This window comes from Mirounga leonina, unplaced genomic scaffold, assembly GCF_011800145.1.
Source record: "Mirounga leonina isolate KUSES-001 unplaced genomic scaffold, KU_Mleo_1.0 Mir_94, whole genome shotgun sequence".
NCBI lineage: Eukaryota > Metazoa > Chordata > Mammalia > Carnivora > Phocidae > Mirounga > Mirounga leonina.
The window spans coordinates 42619489-42631791 of NW_023270855.1; the positions used below are offsets into that span (position 1 = coordinate 42619489).

At 42.6% G+C, this 12303-nt stretch overlaps 1 protein-coding gene across 1 annotated transcript in view; it reads left to right on the forward strand.

Annotated features, from left to right (window-relative positions):
* Positions 1–12303, forward strand: part of SMARCC1 (SWI/SNF related, matrix associated, actin dependent regulator of chromatin subfamily c member 1) — a 178117-nt gene that overhangs the window by 130838 nt on the left and 34976 nt on the right. Inside the window, exons 22-24 of the mRNA XM_034997255.1 lie at positions 44–99; positions 2407–2521; positions 3348–3502. Of these exons, the coding sequence (XP_034853146.1) occupies positions 44–99; positions 2407–2521; positions 3348–3502 (326 nt within the window). The remainder of the gene's footprint in view (positions 1–43; positions 100–2406; positions 2522–3347; positions 3503–12303) is intronic.

Below are 12303 nucleotides of genomic sequence, written 5' to 3' on the forward strand. Positions count from 1 at the left end.
TGTTCCATATTTGTGTTACTTGTTCTTATTCTTTTGCTCGTAGAAGGGGCTGAAGAGGAAAAAATGGAAACAGATACTGATGGTCAACAGCCTGAAAAGGTGAAGTCTGTCTGTTTGAATTCTCCTACCACAGGAAAGACAAAGAGAGAGCATGCCTTTCAGAGCGTAACGGTTTGGGTTTATTTTGATCTTTGATCCCTCTCAGGGGATTATAAATGATTCTTTCAGCCATTGAACTTTGCTGGTTTAAGGTGTAATTCTCACAAAGCATAACATATGACATTTTTCACTGATTCATTCTGGGAAGATTTATCCACTCCCCGGCCTCCTCTTTTATATCCCTTTCAGGCACAGTTGGGAAAATGAATACAAAATTGTGGTTTTTATGAATATTGAATTACAAGGGCTTGGTCTTGTACTTGTGCCAGAAGAGAATTGTAGAATATTAAGGGATTTTGTAGGAGAGTTAACTGCCAGCAGGAAAATAATCAGACAGGTCTTAATGAGAAGATGATGTTTGAGGTCGGTTTTAAAGAGCAGGTAGCTCTATAACGATTGGAATTGAAGCGGAGGACAGGGAATCAAAGATCCGACCAACAGTGGGGGAGGGACACTAAAGCCTGTGTGCAGAAGGCACCATCACAGTGCCCCATGTCTGTGACCCGCTCTCTAACTCAAAGAGGCTCCGAATGCCTGGTGACTAAGGCAGAACAGGACTTTACAGCGTCTTCGAGATCAGGGGCACATGATTTAAAAATGGGCAGAGGACCTGACTAGACATTTTTCAAAGAAGATATCCAGATGGCCAGCAGACACATGAAAAGATGCTCAGTATCACTCATCATCAGGGAAACGCAAATCAAAACCACAACGAGATATCCCCTCACACCAATGAGAAAGGCTAATATCAAAAAGACAGCAAGTGTGGGCAACGATATGGGGAAAACGAACCCTTGTGTATTGTTGATGGGAATGTAAATTGGTCCAGGCACTCTGGAAAACTGTGGAGCTTCCTCTGAAAGTTAAAAATAGAACTACCATATAATCCAGCAATTCCACTACTGGGTATTTATCCCAAGAAAATGAAAACACTAATTCAAAAAGATATGTGCACCCCTGTGTTCACTGCATTATTTATAATAGCCAAGACATGGAAGCAACACAAAGGTCCATTGATAGATGAATGGTTAAAGAAGAAGTGGTGTGTATCTCACACACACAGGAATATTATTACTCAGCCATAAAAAAGAATGAAATCTTGCCATTCACAACAAAACAGAAATAGACCCATAAATACAGAGAACAAACTGGTGATTGCCAGAGGGGAAGGGAGTTAGAGAGATGGGCAGAGTAGGTGAAGGAGGATTAAGGTACAAATTTCCCATTATAAAATAAATAAGTCACGGGGTTGACAGCATAGGGAATATGGTCAATACTGTCATAATGTATGGTGACAGTAACTAGCTTTATCATAGGATTGTGTAATGTATAGAATTATCAAATTGTTATGTTGTACACCTGAACCTAATAAAATCTTGTGTGTCAACTATACTTCAATGAAAAGATAAGATTAGGAGCACATGATGAGCATTCATTCACTATTTGAGTGAACATATACAAGCTGGGATTTAAGGTCTTGATTGCCATGTGTTTTAAAATTGTAATTAGATGAGGATGAGGTAAAATCATAGTTCTTATACTGTTTTAAATATTATACTTTGTACTTTACATTTACGGATTTATGAGTTCATCTGGTTCCTAAACAGTCTCATCAAGTCAATGATAATCTCTTCATTTTATAGACAGTGTTACATGATTTGTCCAAGGTCTCAGGGATTTCAAAATCCATAAATGAAACCAATTTCTGACCAGAGGAATTGAAGTTTTCGGTCCCCAGAGCATAATCATTGATGCCCTGTTGTGACTCTTCCTAAAAACCGTTAGCAAATGACTGTATTAAAGGGCTTTGTCAGCTTTTTTATTTTGGCAGCATTCCATCTTGCTTCTCTGTTGATCATGTCCAGTTTAAATGCTCTTGGTCCTTTTGGACAGGTAGTCGATAATTCATTTGTTTATTTATGAAGCCTTTCTCTGTTTAACCAGTAAGTAATATACATGAATTTCCATGACATCCTTTGGACACTCTGACCCTGGCTTTATAGCAGAGGGCACAGAGAGGGTAGGGACTGTGTGTTTTGGAGGCGTATTGACCTGTGAGCACTCAGGTGTTGAGGAAGTGAAAGGTATTTCTTTGAATTTATTAATTTCTTTTCCAGCTCTTCTCTCCAAGGCCCTTCTGAACCTAGTTCGTTTCCTGCCAAAAATAGTAGAGGGTTTTGTTACTCTAAGGTAATGTCACTTGTAGAAGGACTGTTTTTGCTCACTCTTCTTTTGTACCCCTTTTAGGCAGAAAACAAAGGGGAAAATGAAACAGACGAAGGGGATAAAGCACAAGATGGAGAAAATGAAAAAAATAGTGAGAAGGAGCAGGACAGTGAAGTTAGTGAGGATACCAAATCAGGTAATTCAGGGAAACTCTTTAGACTTTATTTACTTTTAAAAGATTTTATTTATTTGAGAGAGAGCAAGAGAGCTGGAGGAGGGGCAGAGAAAGAAGGAGAGAATCTCAAGCAGACTCCCCACTGAGCACGGAGCCCGACGTGGGACTTGATCTCATGACCCCGAGATCACGACCTGAGCCAAAATCAAGAGTTGGATGCTTAACCAACAGCCACCCAGGCACCCCCTCTTTAGACTTTATCATGTAAAACTAAAAAGCACTGGAGAAGCGGGGGCAGTTTAATTATACAGAAATATTTCCTTACTCGTTTTGGGTTTGTTTCTTAATGTAACAGTAAATACACGTTAGAGTTTTATTTTGCTCCAAGTGCTAATGCTAGGGGCTGCCTTGTGTCAGTAGCATGTAGACAGACAAGTTGTTCTGTGTGACTGAAGTCACCACGCAGACCTGCCATTTTGGTCTCCGAGTCAGTGGCTTGCAGAAGTGCTTAGTACTCAGCTTCTGATTTCCTGCAGACCCCAGGGTTTCCGGGAGCATTGCATTGACTGATCTTGTTGGTCTTCGGGCTTAGTTCCCTTTGTATCTTCGGGAACTACACAGAGAGCTTAGAGAAATGAAGGGGAGACAAAGTGTACTATTCAGAAAATCCGTCTCAGATAGAGGCGCACTTACATGCATGGAATGATTCTGCACAAATCTTAAGAAGGCGGCGGCACTGAGATCTCTTTGTAACCTCAGTCCTAGTTTGTCATGTGGCGGAGGTGAGAAGTACGGTGGCTTATTGAGGCTGGGCACACTGGTAATAAAGCTTTCTGATTTCTTTCAGAAGAAAAGGAAACTGAAGAGAACAAGGAACTCACTGATACTTGTAAAGAAAGAGAAAGCGATCTCGGGAAGAAGAAAGTAGAACACGAAATTTCCGAAGGAAATGTGGCCACGGCTGCCGCAGCTGCTCTCGCCTCAGCTGCAACCAAAGCCAAGGTTTGCTGCTCACAGCCCTTGCCAGGCTCCCTTCAGCCGTGAATGGTCGCCTTGTTTTCCGTTATTGGGAATGGTAATACCCAACGGGAGATGACTGCTTGACCGGCATTTCTAGGTTAAGAATTCGCAGGCAGGAGGAGGGGCGGGGGTGTGCGAGTCGCAGATCTGGTCTGGGGTGGGGGGGCTGCCTTCCAGGCATTCCTTGTTCCACTCTGCACTCGGCTCTTGGCTTGTGGACACTCCAGGGAGGGGGGACAGAACTTAAAGTCCCTCGTGTTGGCCTGCAGAACTTGTCTCGGACTATTGTTCCAATTTCTGCTCGATTGAAATGTTTGTGATTTTTAAGACAAAAATCTGTTTCCTTGTATAAATACTTCACCCTGCTCTTACAGACTGAAAGGAGAGAGGGGGACCTAAAATAACTCTTTTTCTTCTTGAATTTGCCAGCTTTTCTGGGGGTGGTTTTCTCTATTTATAACCTAGTATTGGCTTCGTGGCATATTTAAGAAGAAAGGAGAATGTTATTTTCCCCACTTTGTGTTAATTTAGCATTTTAAAGCCTTCCAGGCATGAGTTTTAAAAAAACCCTTTTCACCTCTTCTCCATCGTACCCTGCGAAGTAGTTTCCTTCCATTGTAGATTCCCATGTTTTGAGCAGTATTTACTGGAACATACCTCATCGTTTTATCTTGAGCTGTTCTTAATCCATTGGTAAAGATACTCTTTCATGGTCTTTAATACCCACAGACTGTACAGCTGCTGCAGACTACTTCTCCAAGTGTTTAATCTGTGATGCACGATTTATAACAGACCCACAGATGACCCGGTTCAAGCCACAAGACCTCCGTTTTGAGTGCCCACCATCGGGCATAGGTGCCGCCCATGAGGAGGAGGGGTGTTGCCAGTCCCTCCGGGTGGCTCCCCCAGCTGCCGGTTCCTGTTACAGTAGCTGGAGGTTCTGCATGTTCAGACTTCCCAGTGTCTTCCCAGGATGCCTCCTGGTCTTCATGGTGATTTAGCTGCAGTATTAGGTATTCTCTCTCCTCTACCTTCCCCTCCCTCTGGGGACTGCTGAGGTGCACTCTTGACCGAGTGAGTACTTAGTAGACACCAGTTGGATGGTGGTTTCACGTCTGTTTGGTTTTGCTCCTTCATCAGAAATAGTTTTTGGAGCCTCTCTTTCTTCTGCCAGGTTGGACTCTGGCACCTCCTTGTCTCTGAGCTGAGTTCTCGTTGTTCAGACTGTCACCAGGGACCTTAAGGGCTGCCTTGGGCCTGTTTCACAGATGAACTGGAGGCCAGGAGGGCTTCTGTCCTTCGTGACTTTTATCAGCTGACAGCACACCATCCCCCCAGTCTTCAAACCCACAGCCTGGGGTCCTCTCTGTCTCCTCTCATTCTTTCACTTTCCACGGCTGCTAAGCCACCAAATCCTTCTTGGTTGTGTTAGTGCCCCTGGTGATGCCCAGCCCCTTCACTGCTCCCTTAGGCTGGCTTCCCATCATCTGTTGTCTGTCTTTTTCAGCCCATTCTGTGTTTTCAGCCAGAGGAATCTTTCTCATTTTTTAAATTTTCTATTGAAGTGTAACTTATATTTGAATAAGTCTATTGAATATACGTCTATAGCTAGTGAATTTTTCACAGACTGAGCCCATCTATGGGCTCACAGACAACACCTACATCAAGCAACATAACATTCCCAGCCTTCCAGAAGCTTCCTCATACTCCCTTCCAGTTACTGTGCCCCTCCCCCCAAGAATGGTTGCTAGCCTCTTAATGCCGTGGATTACTTTCTGCTTTTTTGACTTCATATAAATGGAATCGTACAGTATGCAGAAAAATCTTTAAAAATACAAACAGGAAGAGGAACAAACATGATACTTTCTTAAATAAGCTCCCTAACTCTCTCAGGCGAAAATTTCAAACTCTTTAGTGTGCAGTTCACGAGTTTTCCTGCTCAAGACGCTTCTCTGTTCTCAAGCGTCATTTTTTGCCTGTCTGACCCGAACTGTCTCTTGCAGTTCTCCCAGACAGAACCCACTGTGACGTCTCCAGCTGGGCCGTTCTGGACCCACTTCCCTCTCACAGAGATGTTTCTCTCCCTTGCCCTCTCGTTGTTTCTTCTCCCTCTGCCGCTGTGTCTGCTTCACTGTAGGTTGCCAGAGCAGGAACTAAAATGGTAGACTCCGTAAAACATTTTACAGATGCTTCATGATGTTTTCATGGCGGATGAAAATACGATGGCCTCGTAGCTGTTAAGATGTGCAGCTTTGGGCACAAAAGTTTGTGTATTGTGCACTCCTGACCACCTTGCAACAGCTGTTTGATTCCTTTACTGTAGAAAAACTGCTCTTATGGATCAGTTGCCCTAGTCCTTCCATACTCCGTACAAGGTTTAGAAGAGTCCAAAGAACATTTTCCTTCCAGGTCACTGAATTTTCATTCCCTCATGCTCTCTCAGTCTTATTTCTGATAACTGGGAACTTAGATCGTTATTCTCATGACAGCTGCCTTTTCCACAGATCTGTGAGTGATACACATGTGTGTGATGCATGACTTGGCACGTGTGAACTGTTGAGTGCCACTTACAGCTGGGTCTCATGCATTTCATAGCACACATAATCATTTGTGTGCTACATGGGAATTAAGGATAAGGAATTCACTGAAATTACTGTAATTAGTACAGTTTATCTAGCCAATCCAAGTTTTCTCTTATTCTCTTTTTGTTCTTCTGTATCTATAAACAGCTTTGTTATTAAGAGTTTTCCTTGATACATTTTAATTGTTTGTCACACTGACATGGAGTGGTAATTATAGGTTCTGAATCTAGCTCCGCAGGGAGGGTGAGCATGCTTTCTGGCTTTTCCCCATCCTTGCCATATGAGGGATTCTTCAGTAGCACATCCATTTCTTCGTTGCACCTACTGACACGCTGTGAATTGACCCACCTGAAGAGTGGTGTGCGGGTGTGAGAAGGAACACCATTGGCTGGGTGCTCTATATCCCTTCCATCTGGGTGCTTAGATTTAGCTGGAAGGAGGCGTCCAGAACTATTGCTGGAATAAACCAGAAACCCCCCCAAACTAAAATATATTTTCTTTTTTTCAGCAGCAGGATGATTCAGTTCTTCCAAGATAACAGAGATCACATTTTCTTAAGACCACAGACATTTCTTTCAGATTGATTCTGTCACCATCCCATGTCCATGTACCTTGAAATGGCTAAAGTAGGTTTGTCTTCATGGTTACTGGGTGTTAGTTCTGGAGTAACAGGAAGATTCTTTCTTGCCCCTCAGTAATACCTCTTACTTGCTCCCTTTTGCCTGAAATTCTTTCTTGAGATAGGAAATTTTTCATTGTACATTGTAGTTCTAAGGCTTTACCAGATTAAGTATTGACAGAAATGGATTGACACTATATGCATTGATCATTGAAACCATATCTTTTTTTTTTTTTAAGATTTTATTTATTTATTTGACAGAGAGAGACACAGCGAGAGAGAGAGCACAAGCAGGGGGAGCGGGAGAGGGAGAAGCAGGCTTCCCGCTGAGCAGGGAGCCCGATGCGGGGCTCGATCCCAGGACCCTGGGATCATGACCTGAGCCGAAGGCAGACGCTTAACGACTGAGCCACCCAGGTGCCCCAAAACCATATCTTTTTACTTGATACTGCGGAGAGAAGACAGAAGGAGAAATTAACCTATTTGATCATTTTGCCCATAGTTAGCCCTATTCACTTTCATCCTTAAATGACTAAACAGAATCTACCCTTGTTCTACTAGTCGAAATCCATGCTTTGCTGTGTAGAGTTCACCTTAACTCTATTACAACCAGGTTACCTCTTTGTTATCATTAATCTTTTTGTGGTTGTTCTTCATCTAGCATGCATCTGTGGCACACTCCCAGACTCCATCATTCTTTTTTTTTTTAAAGATTTTATTTATTTATTTGAGACAGAGAGAATGAGAGACCGAGAACACGAGAGGGAAGAGGGTCAGAGGGAGAAGCAGACCCCCCACTGAGCAGGGAGCCCAATGTGGGACTTGATTCCGGGACTCCAGGGTCATGACCTGAGCCGAAGGCAGTCGCTTAACCGACTGAGCCACCCAGGCGCCCTCATTCTTTTTTTTTTTTAAGATTTTATTTATTTATTTGAGAGAGAGAATGAGAGAGAACACATAAGAGGGGGGAGGGTCAGAGGGAGAAGCAGACTCCCCACCGAGCAGGGAGCCCGATGCAGGACTCGATCCCGGGACTCCGGGATCATGACCTGAGCCAAAGGCAGTCGCTGAACCAGCTGAGCCACCCAGGCGCCCTCATTCTTAAGTTCCATAAAGCCAGTATGTGAATACATGGGTGCTCCCTCCAGCCCTTCTCGGGAAGGTCCTGGTCATCACTGTGGCCAGACCTTCAGGATTCCACAGCCTGAGCATCAGCAGTGCTCTTGCCCCAGTTCCCCATGGCTGTGTAACCACCACAAAACCTGGCGGCTTAAGAACATCATCACTTTATTGTATCTTACCATTTTTGTGAGTGAGAAGCTCAGGCCGACTTGGCTGGAAAAGTCCTGCTCTGTGTGGCATTGGCTGGGCTGTGAGGGGGGACCTGGGGTGGCTGTACCACGGGGGACTAGCTGGCATCACTGTCCCCACACAGCTCATCTACAGAGTCATCTTGGGCTTCTTCATATTAGGATGGTATCACAGTAGTTGGACTTTGTATGTGGAAGCTTATAACTTTATGAGAAGAGTGTCCTGAACAATGAGAATGGGAACCTGCCAGTGTCTTATGTCTTGGGAGTCCAACCTGGCACTGTATGACCTCATCCCAGCTCTCCCACTCAAAAGTTCTATCCAGATTCAAGGTGCGGGGATCATTGACCACACCTCTAGATGGAAGGCATGCCACCCTAACCCCACAGTCTGCCCTCTGGTCACAAATTACCTACATTTCTCCCAGTTGAAAAGTATAGATTCCGTTGTGTCATGTTTATGATGTCAGGCTAAGGCTGGGGGTCTGAGGTCTTCTCTAAATCAAGTCCAGGTACAGATGAAGCTCCCTTAGGAATGGCCTTTCAGGTACAGCTCCTTGCGTTCTTGGTCTTCTCAGTTGGAAGAATTTGAGAACTGACATAACAGTGGTAGGGCATGTGGAGAAAAACTGCACTCACGTTCAAGAAGGGTGAAAATGGGAGGCACCAAGAGAGCACTTGTGGTTCATAGCAACTTTGAAATCTAGTCAGGTGCGCATTTCCAGTGTCTTTCTTCACCAGGGCCCGGTCCTGCCCCGTATGACTTATTCTCTGCAGCTTTTGATTTGGCCTTCTGGGCTTTGGATTCCACCTTCTGAGTCATTTTCCTTTTCCATTAAAAAAGCAGCCCTGTTTTTGCTGCTAAGGGGCTTTCTTTACCTGCAGTAAGAGTCCCAGAAGGAAAGAAGGGGAAGAAATCATGGCTGATTGAAAACTCCAAGCTTGAATGAAAACATTAGTTTATGGTAATATAGAATATAGGAGACATGTTCTAAAGATACTTAGAGATCCTCCCATCTAATAGAGAGGGTCTAAGGGGCAGGCATACCCTTGTAATTCTTAGAAATCCTATCATGCACTTGGTTCAGAAGCTCTTACAGCCACACCTTGAGCTGTTTACTCTGAGGTCGTGATTAACTGGTAGTGCTCTGGATTTTATCTTTGTCCTGAAGCCATTTTCTAGTTTTAAATCCTTGCTGGTAGCAACTAGAGATGAAAAACCGTTCTTTTTTCAAATCCTGCTCTCTTTGCTCTCAGTTGTCTAGGAGATTTCTGACTCCAATAATGATGGCCTGGAAACTGAATAGTTCCTTCTTTGGTTCCTTTCTCTTCTGGCTGCTTGTAAAAAAATACCTAAAGGACGTTTATGTTTTGCCTCGAAATCACTCCAGCCAGATCCACAAGTTCATTAATGACCCTTTCTACTGTCCACATCACTAGAAGTGACAGTGTCGTTATAGAATAAAGACTGACTTCTCTCCAACCTCCAGTATGCTCTCCCTCTCTGTCTTAAAGCTCTCGCCAGTGGTTTTCTTGAGGTCCTTTCAGCCTGCGCCCACTGCATGATACAAAGCCATTGGATCTTTCTTGATAGGTTTTTGATAAAACAGCACCCTATCTCCAGATACCAAATTTCTCTTCCCAAAGCAAGACTTAGCAGTTAGAAAAAAGAAACCAAACAACCATTTTATTATATCTCATGATTGTACAGAATTTGAGCCCTAGCCACCTGGGCAGTTTTGCTCCACAGGGTTACTTGTTGAATTATAGTGGTATTCACCTTATGGGTAGGTTCGTCTGGAGTGTCTGAGACAGATCCCTTCAAGTCCTAATCCTTGGCAAGGGTGGCTGGACCTATCCCCTCCTCATACAGTCTCACGGTCTCTCCCTGTGGTCTCTGGTACATACTTACTACGTGGCAGGTGGGGACTCCCAGAAGGAACGTTCCAAGGGTCAGGACATGAAGTTCCTAAGCGGGGAGCTGGAAAAGGGCACCACTGTTTTCTCTTGGGCAAGGCAATTAGAGAGCCTGTCTTGATTCCAAAGGAGGGATTATAGACCCTTCTCTCCATGGAAAGAAGGCCAGTGACTTTGTGGCCATCTTTAATCTACCACAAGTCCCTTCTAAGAATTCCCCAGGAAAGTATCCACTAAAATACCAGTTCTAATAGACATTTGTAGATAACTGTAAAAGGCCATTGGATTTCAAATTTGAATTTTTAATTCCATCTCTGCCATTTACTTGTCTCTTAACCTGAGGCAACTAAAATAAATTTTCTGAGCGTGTATCATTTTGTTTGAATCAGAAGGCCTTTCTGATCTGCCTTTCTGACAAGATTATTATTATAAGAATCAAATTAAGTATTAAAAAAACATTCTGTAAGCTGGAAAGTGCCATATTTTGATGATTCATTAAACCAGTATCTGAGTGTCCATTATGTGCTGGACTCAACTACAATAGTGGGTTTATTTGGTACCAAAGAGATATGGATGGTGCCTGCCTCTTAAGAACTCAAAGTCAACCCACTAATCTTGAACCTCACATTTTGGTTGAGCCATTAGGATTTACAGTTAGTTGTGAAGGAAAAAAAAAACAACAACAAACAAACTAAAGAACATGTATAAAATGCTGGAAATGTAACCTTAAGGAGTCAGTATCAAATGAGATCTAATTAGGGATTATATACAATTTCATATAATGTATATTGGAATGAAACTCTTAAACACACAATACATAAATTTAGTCTACTTTTGCATATTTGATTTTTACACAAGTTATGATATGGATGGATTACTGCTTTAGTAGATATTTAATCCCTAACAAGAAAGATCTTTCCTCTGTAATGTCGAAGATGATTTTTGAGTTTCTTGAACTCTTTCATCTCGTAGATGTGGAAACAAATCCACAGAAGGTAATGAGAAGCCCAAAGTTAGGTGACTAGTTGTGGAACCATGACCAAAATCCAGATCTGCAGACTTGGAGTCTGGCTGGTCCCAACCAATGCAGAGACATAATCTGATAAAATTCTCCATTCTAACCCAACATTTTACAATTAAAAACCCAACAGCTAGCTCAAAAAAAAAAAAAAAAGTACCTTTTTTGTTGTTGTTTTTTTGTTTTCTTAGTATGTTTGTGATTTAAGTTTCTAATTTTGAAGAACCAAAAAATAAAGAACAGAAGAAAGAAGGAAAGATCTAATACAGTTAACTCTTCCCTGTCTCCGTGGCTTGCCTTACTGGCCAGTTTTTTTTCTAGGTGCCCTTCAGAAAGGAGTTCAGTTCCTACTTAACTGTGACCCTTGGTGAGATTATTAAGTTTTCTAAGCTTCAGTTTCTTTCTATATATAATGAATTCTTTTCTAGCACATTATTATTAGAAGTAAAAGAAGTAGCATGAAAATACAGCATGGTGTCTAGAATGTCATAAGTGCTTAATAAAACCCAGTATTTCCCCTTAGTCCAGTAATGAATTTCAATAGTTAACTCTCACTTTTACCTTCTCAGATTTTTTTTTAAGCAGACACGAGTTGTATTTGGATCCATTAACAACTTTTGTCCAGTGCTTCCTAACATTTATCTAATCATTTCAAGGCCCTGTGAAGGTTTTGTAATTTCCTCCAGAATTTACTTCTAATAAGCTTTCGTGTCTCTTCTACTGCATTGACTTAGTACATGTATGTCACCAAATCTGTAAAGTAGCATAATTTTTTTTTAAAGATTTTATTTATTTGACAGAGAGAGAGACACACACACAACATAGTGAGAGAGGGAACACAAGCAGGGGGAGTGGGAGTGGGAGAAGCAGGCTTCCCGCCGAGCAGGGAGCCCAATGCGGGGCTTGATCCCACAACCCTGGGATCAGGACCTGAGCCGAAGGCAGATGCCTAACAACTGAGCCACCCAGGAGCGCCTAAAGTAGCATAATTTCATAGATTCTTGATAGCAGGACATATGCTGTTCTGTGAAGCATACTACTTTCTTGCCTTCTCCCAGGTGCAAAAGCTTGTACCAGTAAAAATAAGGATAGTCATAGAAGTCAAATAAAAAAGGAGGCTCTTCCCCTAGATCTAGAAATACAGGAGATCAAGAAATGGCATGTTAACACATTCATTAGGATGCAGTCAGCAAAATTCAGAAAGTGAGGCAATGCAAAGGACCAGGCCATTTCTTTCAGAGAAACCTAATGTTGCATTTCTCCTCTTACAAATAAAGATTGCAAGATGGAGCAGAGGAGAAGGTGCAGTCATTTGGTTTTAATAATTGTATAAAGAA